Here is a 15,662-nt window from a genome sequence, read left to right as displayed (position 1 = left end):
TAAAGCATTATTCACAAGAGACCAATCCGTATTTATGTAATGTGCTGCAGGTGTCAAATAATGCACTTGATTGCATGAATTAGTCTGCATACAACTGTTGCAGTACATGTTTTATTAATAACTTCCTTAACAACAGAAGGCATTATTCTGTTTCAATTGTGTCAACCTGTTCATTGACATGTCTGCTTGTTGGAGAGGGATGTAGTGTGACATCTGAAAAACTGACTTCACTTCATAATTTACATCTAGACATCTTAGTACACACACACACACACACACACACACACACACACACACACACCACGAATGAGAAACCTGTGTTGGCAACAGTTGTGCACAGATAAAGACGCATTTAACATACTAGTCTGACATTACTTAAGATTTGGTCATGATTTCTTTGCTTGGCCACAGTAGGTAATGCAGGCAGCCTGTCCACTTAGGCTGTGGCTGCCCCATCTTGCATTTTGTGCTTGCTTACTCAATCACTGAGGGCTGTAACTGCTTTATCCCCACTAGGTAATACAGTACAAGTTGGACATTTGGTACAGTTTTCCCTAAAGTGAATAGTAGCTCTTGGTGTAGTTCAAATTAATGGTTTGTTTTGGAAGATAAATAATGTCGAATTTGAATAAAGGATCATGTCATGTTAGGGCAAATAATGCTGTATAACAAATCTCAAGTTCTTTAATTTGCTTCTGGTGCCTGTTACTGCAATACTCTGTACTTGATTCGTACAAACAAACTCAATGCAATTCAGCAACCAGTTCCACACAAAGACAGATAGCACACTTCCTCACAAGATGGTTCAGTACAGGCCTACTAGTATAATAACCCAGAACCAAATCAGAACTTTTGCTAATTCCAAATAATCCTCAAGCCACAATACCATTAAACAGAAAATGATTTGTTAACATACAGCCATTCAACTAGTTCAGCCTCTTAATTACTCTTGTATTGATCAAGAACTCAAATTCTGTTCAGCCTTGAAACATAGTTAAACAGTATCTCAATTAACCATAGGAAGCTATACCAATCTCTTCAGGAATTAGTCCAGTCAGTCTTTTGAACCACAATATTCGTAGGTAGCGACTCTCTTGCTCTTCGTTGCCCAACTTAGTTATGTGAACATGACTTTATATAGATCAAAAGAGCCCCCTGGTCAGACAGCTTTCTCATAGTGCCCATTAAAACCCTGCTAAAATTTTTGTGAACCATTAAAATGAACATTAACATCACTACCACCATTTTTAACAATTATCTTTCATATTTCTTCTGAGCAGCCAACTGCAGCCCAACGTATTCTCTCTGCCATCCAGGTACTGCATGACTGGAAACACCCAGTAGCTTGCAGCATCTTTCTGTTCTCCATCTATCTACAATGCATTTGCACAACAACAAAACCACCACACATTTTCACATGTAAGAAATATTGTGCCTAAACCATTTCAATCATTGGCATCACAAAATGTTGCATAATAACTACTGCAAACTAAACAAATATTTCTATTCACATTAGACACAGTGTGGATTCCCGAAATGTCACAAATGATCAACTCTGCTGTGTACCTTGCCTGATTTGGCATATTGTTCCTCTGCATCAGTGCTAACAACAGCAGTCTGCTTCACATTAAGGGAACAGATTACCACTCTATCCCTACAATTGATACCACACTACATAGGAATGGAAAACATTTTACTACATTCAGCATCATGAAAAGCCTTGTCCAAATCTGAGAATGCAGTGTCTGTTACCTTGGTTTCCTAAAGTCCCCTCTGTTGTTTTCTGCAGTGCTAAAATTTCTTCTTGGGTGCCACTGCTTCTCGCAAAACCAAACTGGTTATGTCCTCATATGCTTTATATTTTCCCTTCCGTTTTTTTTAAATAAAGTGATGTATGGAGTATTTTTTATATATGTAACACTAGACTGTGTGGTTATTTTCTCACATGTCCACACCTGCTTTCTTCAGAATTTTAATAAATCTCATTTATAAACTGGTGGAGCTTTTGCTTCACTCTTTTGCGAGAGGTCTGGAAGGATTCTGCTGCTATTTCATTAACGCCTAAGCATTCGTTCCTTCCGAGTTTGTGCACAGCTTTTTTAAATTCAGAAATAAATGCTGAATCTCCCCCATTGTCTTCTCACACTGTGTCCTATTTTCATTTGGCCTTATTTCTTCTGGAAAGCTATAAAACGTATCCAGGTAATGTTTCCACCTCCTCTCTTTATTACATGTATAGTGACAATGCACATAGTGCAAAATTATTATTATGCAAGGTATTCCAGGCCAGAGGTGTGTAATGTATGTTATTTCGTGTTAACATAACCACTAATGTTGGTTAGTCTTTGTTTTCCCTTGGTTGCTAAGTGTGGCCAGATATATCACTCACTCGCATTTCTGTATGCTACACTTTTTAAATGTTGGAAATAAATACCTTAGGTCTTACAAAAACATTTATTGGTGACCTTGACATGATCATAAGATAACTGTGCTGGATACAACATGAGTAGCAAGAAACAGCTGTGTCATGCAACATGATCAAGACTCAGCTGTGCTGCATATTACCTGTCTGATGTTCATAACGTACTACACTTTTTCAAATGGCAGCACACAACTGCAGATGAGGTGGCAGCAAGCACGGTAGCTAGCCACATTGCAGTGAAGCCACTTCCATTCTCGTAAAAAGATCCATGGTTGAAAAGCCAGTTTGTGCAGGCATATGTTATTGCTGACAACCATATATGGTTATGTTATCGCAGTACTGGATGAAGAGATGGCCACCAAAGTACAGGACATTCTAGTTGTGATACCAACTACAGAATGGTATACAGTGCTAAAAAATGAACTGATCAATCACTTATTGCAGTCTGAAACTAAGAGATTAGAGAATTTGCTGCAGATGGAAGAACTAGGTGATCGCACACCTTCACTGTTGCTTCATCGTGTGTGGACATTGGTGAACAGTGCAGTCACCAATGTCATTGTGATGATGATGATGATGATGATGATGATTGGTTTGTGGGGCACTCAACTCCACAGCCATCAGCGCCCACATAAAGTCCCAATTTTTACACAATGCAGTTTTTACACAGTCCAATCCTGTCACGAATAATGATAATGATGATGAACTGATAAGGACAACACAAACACATAGTCCCCGGGCAGAGAAAATCCTGATGTCATTACGAGAAACATTTGGTTGTCTCACTTGTCATCAGAAGCACAAAAAATACTCGCACTGTGCACAGGAGCATGGGACGCGCTTGCACAGATGACTGATCAGTTTGTTGAAGTGCATCCATCTGTGAATGTGGTAATTGTCAAGACACAACCAGATACCAGCACCACAATGATTTTTGTATCACTTCAAGCACAACTGGTGGAACTTACTACACAAGCTGTACAGCTATGCGGGTGATTAACAGCTGATGATGATGCTACTGCTCAACAAGGAATAACAGTCACCCACTGTCAGCTACAAAATCATGCTGGTACCATAGATGGTTTGTTACAGACAGGGTGTAGACAACCCAGGACAACCGGGAGAACTGAGAAAAACCTGGGAATTTTTTCGTCTGGAAGAAAACTGGGAAAAACCCGGTAATTTTTTAGAATTCTGGGAATTTTTCATTGTTTTAGTTTTCAGTGAAATTTTTGTAATTTTGACTGGTAAGAACTGATAGTCTGACAAATGATATTACTGTATCCCACTACTGCAGAATAATACTGCACCAATAAAACATCAATGAGGGAAAAAATAAAACAAAAATAAAACTTAAGTTGCAAATGAAATGCGCCATTTACAACAAAACACAGTGCTCATACAAGTGTCTGCCAACAGCAAAATGTGTCAATGGCTTTAGGAAGACTATGCAATGCTTCATGACAACAAATGCTTCATAACAAACAATTGCATCCCATGAGCGTGACATCCCAACTGTTTACAATATATTTGTTTGAGCAGTTGCGAGCAGGCTCATGTGCAGCTGAGTTGTGAGTGAGTAGTACCTTCTCCCGTGTGTGGCTACCCCCCCTCCCCCCTCCCCAGGTGTGGCTGTTAGCGGTATAAGCAATAGCAGCAAGCATTCAGATGCTATCCAGAAAAAAATTACTGGTGACCCCAAGCTGCCAGATTCACGCATGTGCAACAGGCACACAAAGGGGGGAGGGGCAAACTGGGTTATCTGCCCCGGGCGGCAATTCCAGAGGGGCTGGGGGATGCCAAATTCATACTCTTGAGTAAAAAACCTTGTTTTACAAAGCACCTAGCATCCAGCAGCCGTTGGTCTATCGATTATTCATATGATTTTGAAACGCTTCCCTGTTGGTTTTTGAACACATTCAAAGTTGATTCCTGAATTTATTATCTTCTCGGTATATCCAAGAAAATGACATTTTGACAGAAAATTTTTGTCCAGATCATCACACTAGTAAGGGCCAGGTGTACAGTACCTGACTAGCAGCTGGTTAAGTTATATTCTGGGAGTAATGTGGAAAACATGTTGTATGAACACGTAATAATGCCTAACCGGAGAATAAACGTTGGGGTAAGTAGACTGGTGATTGTGGTGGGGTTGGTGAAGTTAACCGAGGAGTAAGTTTTGACACTGAGACAACAGTTACAGAATTAGTGATGACAAGATTGTTTGTCAGAACGAGGAAGGAGAAGAAACAAGGACATCACACAAATTATGGAAGAATATGACAATTCTAAATTTATATAAAAATTTCATACTACTACTTTTCTAACTCGTGCTTGAGAAGCTGGAGCGTATGAATGAAATGTGAAACTATTTCCTTTGTGATTTATATTCTGCTGTGTTGTAAAAATGATCATTTGTGCCAAGACAGTCTCGTTTATTTGGTGTGTGTTACAATTGCTGCAGTATTAGAAAGGCCTATTTCATTTTATCAAGCAGACAGTGACAAAATAGACGTAATCAGATCGAGAAACCACACCAGTATTGGGTACTATTAGTATTAACAGTTTTTTCAGTATTAGATAACAACATTTCGTCTTTTCATGTAGCAAAATGTTTATCGAACTTTGAAGAGGTAATAGAGTCTTTCGCAGAAAGGAAAGCACCTCATCTCTAGCTGTAGTAAGATTAGAGAGAGAGAAATTCTAGGACTTAAAGGATTCAAGAAATGTATATTGTCTTGCTTGTCCCTCGTCTTTACTGGTATACATTATGTATCCTAGATTTAATTTTATGTCACACAGAACAGCAAGTTATTAGCTAATAGGCAAGAAAGAGTGGAAATTTTCTGAAGAGTTCTTGTTCTCCCAGTTACAAATAATCCCATCCGGTATTAATTGCGAGTTTTTTTTTAAGAGGGCAAGATTCAATTCAGCTGGGAGCAGGAGAGGCACCACAGGAAATTTTAATCTCCACTGTCCTGAATATAGTTGAATGGCAACCATTACAAAATGTATATCTTTGAATCTACAGAGCAAAAAAACAGTGGCATGTGATAGAAGAATGCAGTTTGAAGAGGCATGGCACTACACTTTGGCACACTTAAGACCAAATAACATGTCCTACATTTCCTTGAACATACATGTTTCATGTACCAGACTCTTCAGAAAGATGTGCGCTACAAAATAATTTTTGTCCTGCCTCAAACACTCAAGGAAGAGCGGGGAGGGGGGGGGGGGGGCGCCATGATCTAGTAGTACCCCGGTTCAGAAATATCATAGACGCGGGGCTGTTGGGTAAAGCAATCTGAGTTGTAGGGGAGAAGTGGGTGCTCACCACGTAACCCGTGTTTATTTGTAGTGATTTTGCCATTTCCTCTTCGTTTACTGCTCTCATGTCAAATGAAAACAAAATGGATTCCTGTGGCCTGCAGCTATCAAGTGAATTAAAATACATTCACATAACTACAGAAGGCGAAAGTATGTTATTAGTTTCAGATTTTATTTTATTTCCACTTTTCTGACAGTAAAGCATTAATCGCCTTGCAGAACATGAAGTTATTTTTGTCAGTTTGCTAAAGAATTTGGCTTTTATTAATCTTTTCCGCTGAGGCAGTCAATTTGTTTGAAATGAAGTATTTAATTCCACACTATTGGCTGGTATCAACTGTTCGCTGCATTTCAAGGGCACATTTTCATCTTCTATCACATATGGCATTATGCCATAATAAAGAACCAGACATGAGATAATGCAGTACAGGTACTCCAAGAAAATTCACATCCCAAAAACCACACTGAAAAGCTTAATACAATGTCGAGGCCTTCTTCATTGGGAATCTGGACATATGAGAGAGCACTTTAACCCAAATTATACATTTTAGTCTGGTTCACTACATTCTGATGCTCTTGGAGTATCCTCTAAAGTCTTTTTTCTTTTATGGCATAATGTAAAATCTTTTAATATTTTACACATACGAACATACGGGCTTTCTGCATCATCATAGCTGCGCAAGTATGGTGACGTCTGTTAATCTGGTGCTCTGTGGCAACTGTTGAAACAAACCTTTTTCAGACAGGTCACGGGAAAATATTGTGAATGGTGGTTTGAAAAGCATTACTTTCAAAGTACCTTTCCTTTTACGCAAGGTGAACTATGTGTGAGAATGTATAATGAATTTCTTAAATCACAGTGTGTTTGACTCTCTTTTAAAAATCAGCTCATTGTGGATGACAATTAAAAGCATTTCGAGCCCAGAAGATGATATATACGTTGTAATTAAAAATTTTACTGGCACATTTGTGTGATGCATCTTAAAGTGTAACGTACACAAAAAAGATCAACATTATATGTGAAAGCTTTGCTTTTCTTGTAGCAACACTATGTACATTAATTTAAACCATTTACTTTTCCTATTTGTGTGTTTGAGCTACAACAGTGTTGTTGCTATTGGCTGACTATATCACGTGTCCTATGCTCTGAATATCTGCTGTCATCAGCTGGCTAGATCATGTGATGAGCTATGACTAGCTTACAAGAGCATATCACAGTCTCAATTTCAGTGCTTCAGAAAGTAACATGCAATGTTTGGTGGAATTCAAATTTGTACTTTCATAACATGGAAAGATGCAGCATACATTTTGGTGCACATCAAAGTGCTTTCCAAAACGAGTTTTTTTTTTCCCTGAGTTTCGTTTTCTAAAGTGCCGGGAAATTCTACACTGGTGTATAAAACCATAACCATTCAAAGGACTGATAAGTTTTATGGTTGTGAGGGAAAGTATACTGTCACTTAACATGAAAAGTGTTTTCACCTGGGAGAAAGTGTATTTTTAGCCGGGAAATTTGGGAAAAATCCGGGACTTTTTTCCTTGTCCACGTATACACCCTGTACAGAGACAAGGAACAGCCCAGCGGCATGGGAAATGCCTTGAGAAGTCAGTAATGATGGCAACTGACTCTCCAGGTAACAGCAGTTAGCTTTTTATTATGAAATGATACAAGAAACAACTGTTCTTGGTGTGGACACAGGCGAGTACGTGTCAGTTCACCCAGCAACCAGCCTGCTTCACTGTAGTTGTGATGATTAGCATCTGCTTGCTGCCAGCAACTCCACCATTCGGATGTGTGGACGGGTAACATTAGCCCTTTACCTGGGTCTCCAGTATAGATTTGAACAGTAGTTCATATTCACTAATGTGATGCACCCGATAGGAACAGACTTCTTGTCATTTTTTTGTTCTCAGATCTTCGACATCACCATTTTCTGGATTTGATGACCAGCAAAAGTAACAAAGATTAATTTAGTCGCAGTGAGTGTGCTGGATTACATACAATGACAGGAGATTCACCATATCTTACACTTCTTAGACAGTTTTTATAAATTACGGAGCTGTCACCCACACTTGTTCCACTGTAACATTATACAGTGCACCATATCCTATTCAGTGCACCATATCTTGAGAGTGCCAGGCCCACTTATTCATGCATGAGCATGACATTTGAAACTCGAGACCTTAAAGAGCAGTGAAACAGAGTATGCCTTCATGCTGGCGCAAGGAATCTACCAAACATCCACTAGCAACTGGGCCTTGTCACTCCATGTAGTGCCAAAGGAAACTAACAGATGGTGCCCCTGCAGTTATTATTGTCAATGAATCTGTTTGAATGTACCTGACCGATATCCTGTGCCGCATATTGAAGACTTTGCAAATAATGTGCACACTAAGTGTGTCTTCTCTACAACTGATCTAATGTGTGCATACTACCAAGTACTGGTTGCACCAGAAGACATCCCCAAAATGGCCAGTGCACACCATTTTGCTCTGCGAATCCACCAGGTTTCCACTTGGTCTACATAATGCCGGACAGACTTTTCAAAGATTTGTGGATGAAGTGACTCGCAATTTTGAATTCTGTTTCATTTACATTGATGATGTGTTAATAACGTCCAGTTCAGAGGCAGAACACCTAGAACATTTAGACTAGCTTTTTGACCATCTTTGTGTGCGTGGTTTGCTCATTAATCGGGCGAAGTGTGTTTTTGGTGCAACAGAAGTGCCATTTCTGGGCCACACTATTAACACTCATGGAGTATGGCCGCCACAGAAGAAGGTCAAGGCAATAGTCAATTACCCAAAGCTGGCAACAATATGCAAGTTACGTCAGTTTCTGGGAGTGACAAATTATTTTCGTTGCTTCTTTCAGACACAGCGCTCTTAGCAGTGCCTCCAAAAGAGTCCCTATGAGGGATGCATAAATCTGGTGGCAAAGTAGAGTGGACTGATGGATTGCTAGCAGCTTTTGTTAAATTGAAATCCGCTGTCACTGATGCGACGCTGTTGGCACATGCAGCTCCGCAAGCACCTCTTGCCTTCATGGTCGATGCTTCAGTGACGGCAGTGGGTGTAATGCAGGAACAGCAGAGAATCAATGCTGGTGGCTGTTATATTCTTTAGTAAGAAGCTTTTTCCAGCACAATAAAACTGGTCCATGTACGGTTGTTAACTACATGCTGTATATGCCACCATTAAAAAGTTTTGATACATGCTTGACGGGCAACAGTTCATCCTGGTTACTGACCAAGAAGTCTCACACAAATGCGTTTTGACAAAGGCCCAATAAAACTTTGTCGCACCAGGTCTGTCAAATAGATTAAACTGGGCAGTTCACGACCAACATCATACATGTTGATGGGAAAAGCAAAGTGCCGGCTGATGCCCTATCCTATATCCAACAGGTCATGTGAACACCGTGGATTATAAAGCACTCACAGCAGCACTACTCCTCAATCTGGAGTTACAAAAGATTTGAGCACACCCTTCCAGTCTACAATTATGGCATATCCAGCTACTGATAGCAAATGTGTGGATATGATATGATATGTCAACACCAAGAGTATGCTCTTTTGTGACAACTGGTTTCCACCAACAAGCCATCACTTCATTACATCAACTTTCACAGCCATGGCACTATCAAATTGGTCAAATGAGTTTTTGGGTGGCGGACTTTAGGCACAGATTGCAAGGCTTAAGTGTGTCAGTGCACAGCCTGCCAGTGCAGTAAAATTAGTTGGCTTATTCATGAGCCACTCAGTACATTTCTGTGATCCAATCAGCGTTTTGAACATATACATGTGGATAAAATAGGACCTTTACCAACATCTGGGGGGGGGGGGGGTCTACCTACTGTCTTGCAGCAGTTGTTTGATTTACATGCTAGCTGGAGGTTTTCCTCATGGCAGATATTACTGCAGAGACGGTTGCCACTACCCTTTTTCACAGGCGGTATGTATCACCACAGCTCAGGGCAGACAATTCAACTTGTACCTGTTAAAGGCTTTTGTTGTACTGTTGAGCACAGAGAGGATTAGAACCACAGCATACTACCCAGTGGCAAATAGATTGGTTGAATGACTTTATATGAGGGTGAAGGCATCGTTAAGTTGGCACAATTCGGTGTTTGATACAAATTCTACCCATCATTCCACAGACATCCACACATCTATAAAAGAGGATTTAGGAACAACAGAGCAAGGCTGATGTGCAAGATAACCAATTCGCATAGCAGGTGAATTCTTCAGCAGCACTCCAAGTGACATTATTGAAGCATCGGGCTTCATTATTAAGCTGTGATCCCACTTACAGCAACCCCTGCGTCTGGTAGCAACAAGGACACAACAATCTTATCATCTATTTGTTTTCAGTGATTTGTAAAGATGCAAGTAGGTTTTCATTCAACAAGACACCTGACAGTCACCTTATAATGGACCTTAAAACATGCTCAGAAGAGGTGACAAGCAGTTAGACGCTGGAGAAATTCTGACTACAGTTCCAGTGGACAGGTTAAAGTCTGTGTACTACACAACCTACAACAACTGGGATAAGGCACCTGGACAGTTCAACTGGACATGCCAACCCCATTCCCTGCTCTGCATTCTAGTCCAGTTACACTGCAATTGCTGTCGAGCAGTGATGCCTCAGCGGAAGAAACTGAGCAAGTTCTTACGTGTGGTCCGGGCATCACATGAAATTCAGCCGATGATATCATTAATACTGTGGGGAGGGGATAGAGAAGGGAATGCTGTAGTGACAGTGCACATAATGAAAATTATCCTGATGCAAAGTGTTCAAAGTCAAAAATATATAATGCATGTTATTTGATGTTAGCATGACCACTAATGTTGTCTATTCTTTGTTTTTTTTCGTGTTTGGTATGTGTTTCCAGATACATCACTCCCTCACATTTCTGTACGCTACACTTGTTAGATGTTGGAAATAAAACTCTCATTATGAGACCCAACATTTGCTTCCAATATCTAGTTAACATTTTCATCCATAATTGCTGTGTTCACCCTGTTCTGTATTCTGTGAGGTGAATATTTATCAATCTGTGTGCACCATCTACATTACTCTTTCATTTTTGTACATACATAAACATCTTTTCTCTATCCATTTTTTATTTCAGATTGCTTTTAATGTTTTTATTTTATTTTATTATATTTTGTCTTTACTAATTCCAGTGTCTCACATTATCCACAGCTGCCATGTTTCTGCATTTATCAGTCCAACTACCTCTTCTTCTGCCTTTACTACACCTCTTGTAAGGTCATTCCGTTTCTTTTCTATGCCAGTAGCTCCTTGAAGTGTCATTATATTACATGTGTTTTGTAGGCAGTTTGAATGTTTACTTCCTTCATCTTGTCTTTAAAAATTTCAGCTGCCTGGAGATCAAATTGGGGACAGGTGGGTACTATTTTAGTACCAGAATATTTTGCTCTGGAGGAAACCATGATGAAAGTTTCAACAGAGAGTTGTATTTACTAGGAATGAATAATGTAATGGCATCCATTGCCTTCCACATTGCATATCTTTATCTATTAAAAGTTGTCCTGTCAGTGCTGGCTCATAGCTGTTTCCGTATTATGGCCATACTTATAGTTGTCCACTATCAGAGGGTGACAAGGGGCACAGTAAGAGGAAAGTGCTCACTGTGCATACGCACCATGAATAGCTAAGTCATAGAGGCAAATGTCACATCAATCATCTCATTGTCAGTGTTGTAAGTGGGGCAGTGTTTGTAGTTCGGACTGTAATGTCGGCACCAGCTGACATACTCAAAAGCTGCTATGTCTTCTCCTGCTACATGTATAGCAATCTGCTACTGAAGGAACTCACAAGAGTTGTCATCCTGCTGAAACAGAGAAGGTTCATATTGAAATTATGTATAGCAATAATCCCATGTACAAAAAAGAGAAAGCATTATTTTTCTTTTTTTATATTCAAGACTTAACACATTCATAGTTTTCTGGTGATCAGTTCTTTGCTATTGGTTGTTATTGTTTGCTGTTACTTTTGACTCTATATCCAGTGTATTACGATACATTCTGAAGCATTTTCTCTTTAGAGTCTTCTCTGCCTTGCTTCCTAGTTTACTCTGAGACTGTAGTTTTTATTTCAGGAGTTTTTAATTTATACTTTTATCCAGACCTTCCTGTTTTAGTGAAGATTCTTTAAATGGAATTATTCATTATTTTTTGTTTAATTTATTACTGACATTTGATTTATTCAGAGAAAATATACTGTGTTTCACACTTGGACTAATAAGCAATAAAACAATAATTAGCTTATGGGAATTAGTTTGCTTTATTAGTAGTAAGGAGGAATCGCATTGTGTTTCAGGAATCCGTGGAAGGGTGTTCTGATCAATGAACCAAATGGAACGAATGTGTATGAAGGTGTTAAAAAGGACTATACAGGAGATGTAAGTAAAATATTTTAGAATGTGGGTAACCTAAACGGATGATATAACATTGAAAATTCTAATTTGAAATGGTTTATTTTAGAAACAAGATCATGTTAAAAGAAATTACAATGTTTACACTATATTGCAAATGTTATTTGTCAGATTTGTTAGTACTTCAGGTGCAAACGTAGAGTTCAAGTTCAGTATCTGAATTGTGTTATATGTTGGCACCGTTGAACTTTGAGACATGTTTCGTATATTATGTCTTGCTCCGTACTCAAGAGTAAATTTCCAGTCACGTGTCAATAATCTGACCTGCTGTGTTTGAAGTTCAAAGTCAGAATAACCATGTATGTTTTTGTTAATGCTGACTTTGCCCCTATCTGCAACTTGTATGCAGGAAAACTGAAAGGTCTCTCATAGACCTTAATTTTTAAATAAATGATATAGCGGCCTTCATTATTACTATCAACATATTGACTGATTTATTACAACAGTCAAACACTTCATACAATACTTTGACAAAGTAGATATATCAGTGTGTGTTCCCAGTGCAATTCCCTTCGATAGTAATTGACATTCATTCTCTCCTGAATGACGGCTGACTGGATGACAGCCAAAAAGCTTCAGCTGTATGATGTCATTGTGATTTTCATGTCAGTTCTTCTTCCATGGTGTCCACCACATCATGATTGATCACCAGCCAACAGACGTGACATCATGTCAATGCTTTCATGAGAGTCATACCCCAGCATGACACTTGCAGCAACTTGAGTTTGCAAGGATGCAACTCTGGGGGATGACCACTTGACAGCATTGTTCCTTTGTGGCAAGCATTAGGATCCCATGGACAATGTTGAGTTGATCACGACACACCAAATCTACCCCATCAAGAGATGCACCTAGTCAATCCACCTTGTCATCCGAAACAATTTCCCAGTAAAGTGAGTCAACGGCCATGGTGGTTGCGACTCTCATGCTGTCGACAGAAAATTGGACAGGATGAGCTGCAAAGTGTCGTCCAATGTGACTGTGAGAGCCTCCTGCCAATCAAACCCTACATCAGGCCCCTCTGGTAGCTGTAAAGCACATTGGTGTTGGCATGCTGGGCAGTGGAGCAATAATGAATGTTATAGTGATAGTTACTGAGAAATAGGGCACACACCTGCACTCAGTGGGCAGTCCATCTTGCAGCTTGAAACGAGGCCTGCATAAGGAAACCAATGGCTTGTGGTCGGTGATAAGAAGGAACCTCATCCCATAGAGGAAAACATGGAACTTTTTAACTCCAAAAATGGTAGCAATCGCCTCCATTTCCATCTGTGAATAATTATGCTGTGCAGTGGAAAACTTCTTGGGGCCTAAGCAATGGGTTGTTTGATGCCATCCGGTTTCCAATGGGACAGGACTGCACTGATGCCATTTTGGGATGCGTCACAGTCCAGGGTCGAAGGCTTAACAGCTTAAAAGAAGCCAGCCAGAGAGCAGGGTACAACTTCTGCTTGAGAGACTGAAAAACCCATTGACAGTTTGCAGACTAGGCAAATTTGATGCCATTTTGATGAAGCTGGTTAAGAGGATGGCAGATACGCATGTTCCGAAGAATGAACCGAGCATAATACAAAATCTTCCCCAAAGCAATACTGGAGATCCTCCAGGTTCTTGGGTGCCAACAGGTTGTGACAATGGCTTTGATGTAGTTGTCCATAGGGAAGAGGCCATCTTTGCTAAGCACATGTCCCAAAAAATGTACCTTTGTGGAGAAAAAACTGCACTTTTCCAACTTTCAATGAAGGCCATTCTCCAGGAGGTACTTGAAAACTAACTCAAGGTTTCAAAATGCTCCTCCCATCTAGGGTAACAGCGAATGGCCTGAATCAACTGCTCCAAATACCATTGATAAATTCCTCGTGAAAATGAGATTCCGAAAGGCAAGAGATTAAACTGTCAAAATCCAAAGGCAATGTTGAGGACGAAGAAAGTCCAAGGAACTGCATGCGACAGCAACTGCAGGTAGGCATCACACTAGATGATGTGTTTAAAACACTGGCACCCTGACAACTTCACCAAAAATTCTGATGGCTTAGTATTGGATATGAATCCATGACATATTGCGTATTAACCATGTATTTAAAATAGCCACAAAGGCACATGGTGCCGTTGGGGCTTCTGAATGACTGCCAGAGGGGGGCCACTGACTCAACAAAATAGGAGAAACGATACCTTGATCCTGCCAACAGTGGAACTAGACCTTTACCATGTCACACCCATGGAGAAGGGTATGTAGGGACAGTGACAAAATTTAGATACCGCTGACAGCCTCTAAACTTTCTGCCTGACCCCAGATAGCCTCAAAAAGTATGATGTACGACTGCTGTAAAGGGTCCAACTTATATAAGGGAATGAATTTAGACACTAAATGCACATTGTAAATTACATGCAAGCCAAAAACACAAAAAGGTATCTAGCCAAAAAAATATTTTGCACCAGAAATTAACAATGTAAATTGGTACCCCACGTTCTTAGAATGTGTGAACATGGAAAATTGCCCCCACAAGGGAGTGCGCTGTTTACTGTAAGAGACAGCCTGACATAGCAGGTGTTGCAAGCCTGGACAATACAAGAGCTGTATTATTCTTAATTAATAAGGCTGACCATCACTGCTGTGTCTACTTGAATTTTGACCAGTCGTCCATCCTAAACCATCAGCAAAATACACTGGGGGCAACATGTACAGGGTGTCGGAGATGGCTGCAGTGGCCAGCAAAAACATATGGTATCTAACAACTGATTCGTGGCTCACTGACTGTCGCAAGCAAATGCCTCAAATGGGGCTGCCATCTGGGGTCAGTCTTGTTGAATATGTGACAAATGACAGTTGGGGCATGACTGCCAGTTTGCCACAAGCAGAAAGAGAACAGTGCTGAGAACCCAAAAACGGGGGCAAGAGTATGATGCTTCAGCAGACTCGAACCTGCTGAGCTCGGTGTTGACGAAGAAGGGCAGTGCCACAATGTTGCAGGGCCACAATGCTGCTGCTTCAGAATTGTCAATGGTGTCAACACATGGTCACTCGGTGGGAGGCAAGGCTACTTGGGGTCCCCACAGAACATGAGAGGCTGTTTACCATGCACACATAGTTGAACTACCTACCAATTATCAAAAAGAATGCTCCACACTGATGTTGTCAGCTCATGCAATTCCACAATCTGGACAGTGGTGTAGTCAACATTGTCCGGATAAGCCTTAGTCTGATCCTGGAAATCAGGCACTAACTGGACAATCATGTATTGAATTAGCGAGTCCACATAAGAGGTAGCACATTAGGGTTACTTAAAATGAAACTTGTGATGCTGAACAATAACAAAGTGGTCTTATAAACTGGACTGACAATACATCTTACCTGGCAGTGAAACAGGAACCAGTGCAGGTAATTCTCCCATCTTTCCCTGATTCATTGAAACCAGTAAACGACAGTGGAATGGGGAAGAAACTTGCACA

At 40.2% G+C, this 15,662-nt stretch overlaps 1 protein-coding gene across 1 annotated transcript in view; it reads left to right on the top strand.

Moving 5' to 3' along the window:
- Nucleotides 1-15,662, top strand: part of LOC124805126 (legumain-like) — a 165,625-nt gene that overhangs the window by 28,754 nt on the left and 121,209 nt on the right. Inside the window, exon 4 of the mRNA XM_047265586.1 lies at nt 12,098-12,179. Coding sequence (XP_047121542.1) covers nt 12,098-12,179 — 82 coding nt within the window. The remainder of the gene's footprint in view (nt 1-12,097; nt 12,180-15,662) is intronic.

The sequence above is a fragment of the Schistocerca piceifrons genome, chromosome 1, assembly GCF_021461385.2.
Source record: "Schistocerca piceifrons isolate TAMUIC-IGC-003096 chromosome 1, iqSchPice1.1, whole genome shotgun sequence".
NCBI classification, from domain to species: Eukaryota; Metazoa; Arthropoda; class Insecta; order Orthoptera; family Acrididae; genus Schistocerca; species Schistocerca piceifrons.
The sequence above is the reverse complement of the archived record's forward strand: the minus strand, read 5'-3'. Positions and strand labels throughout refer to the sequence as shown.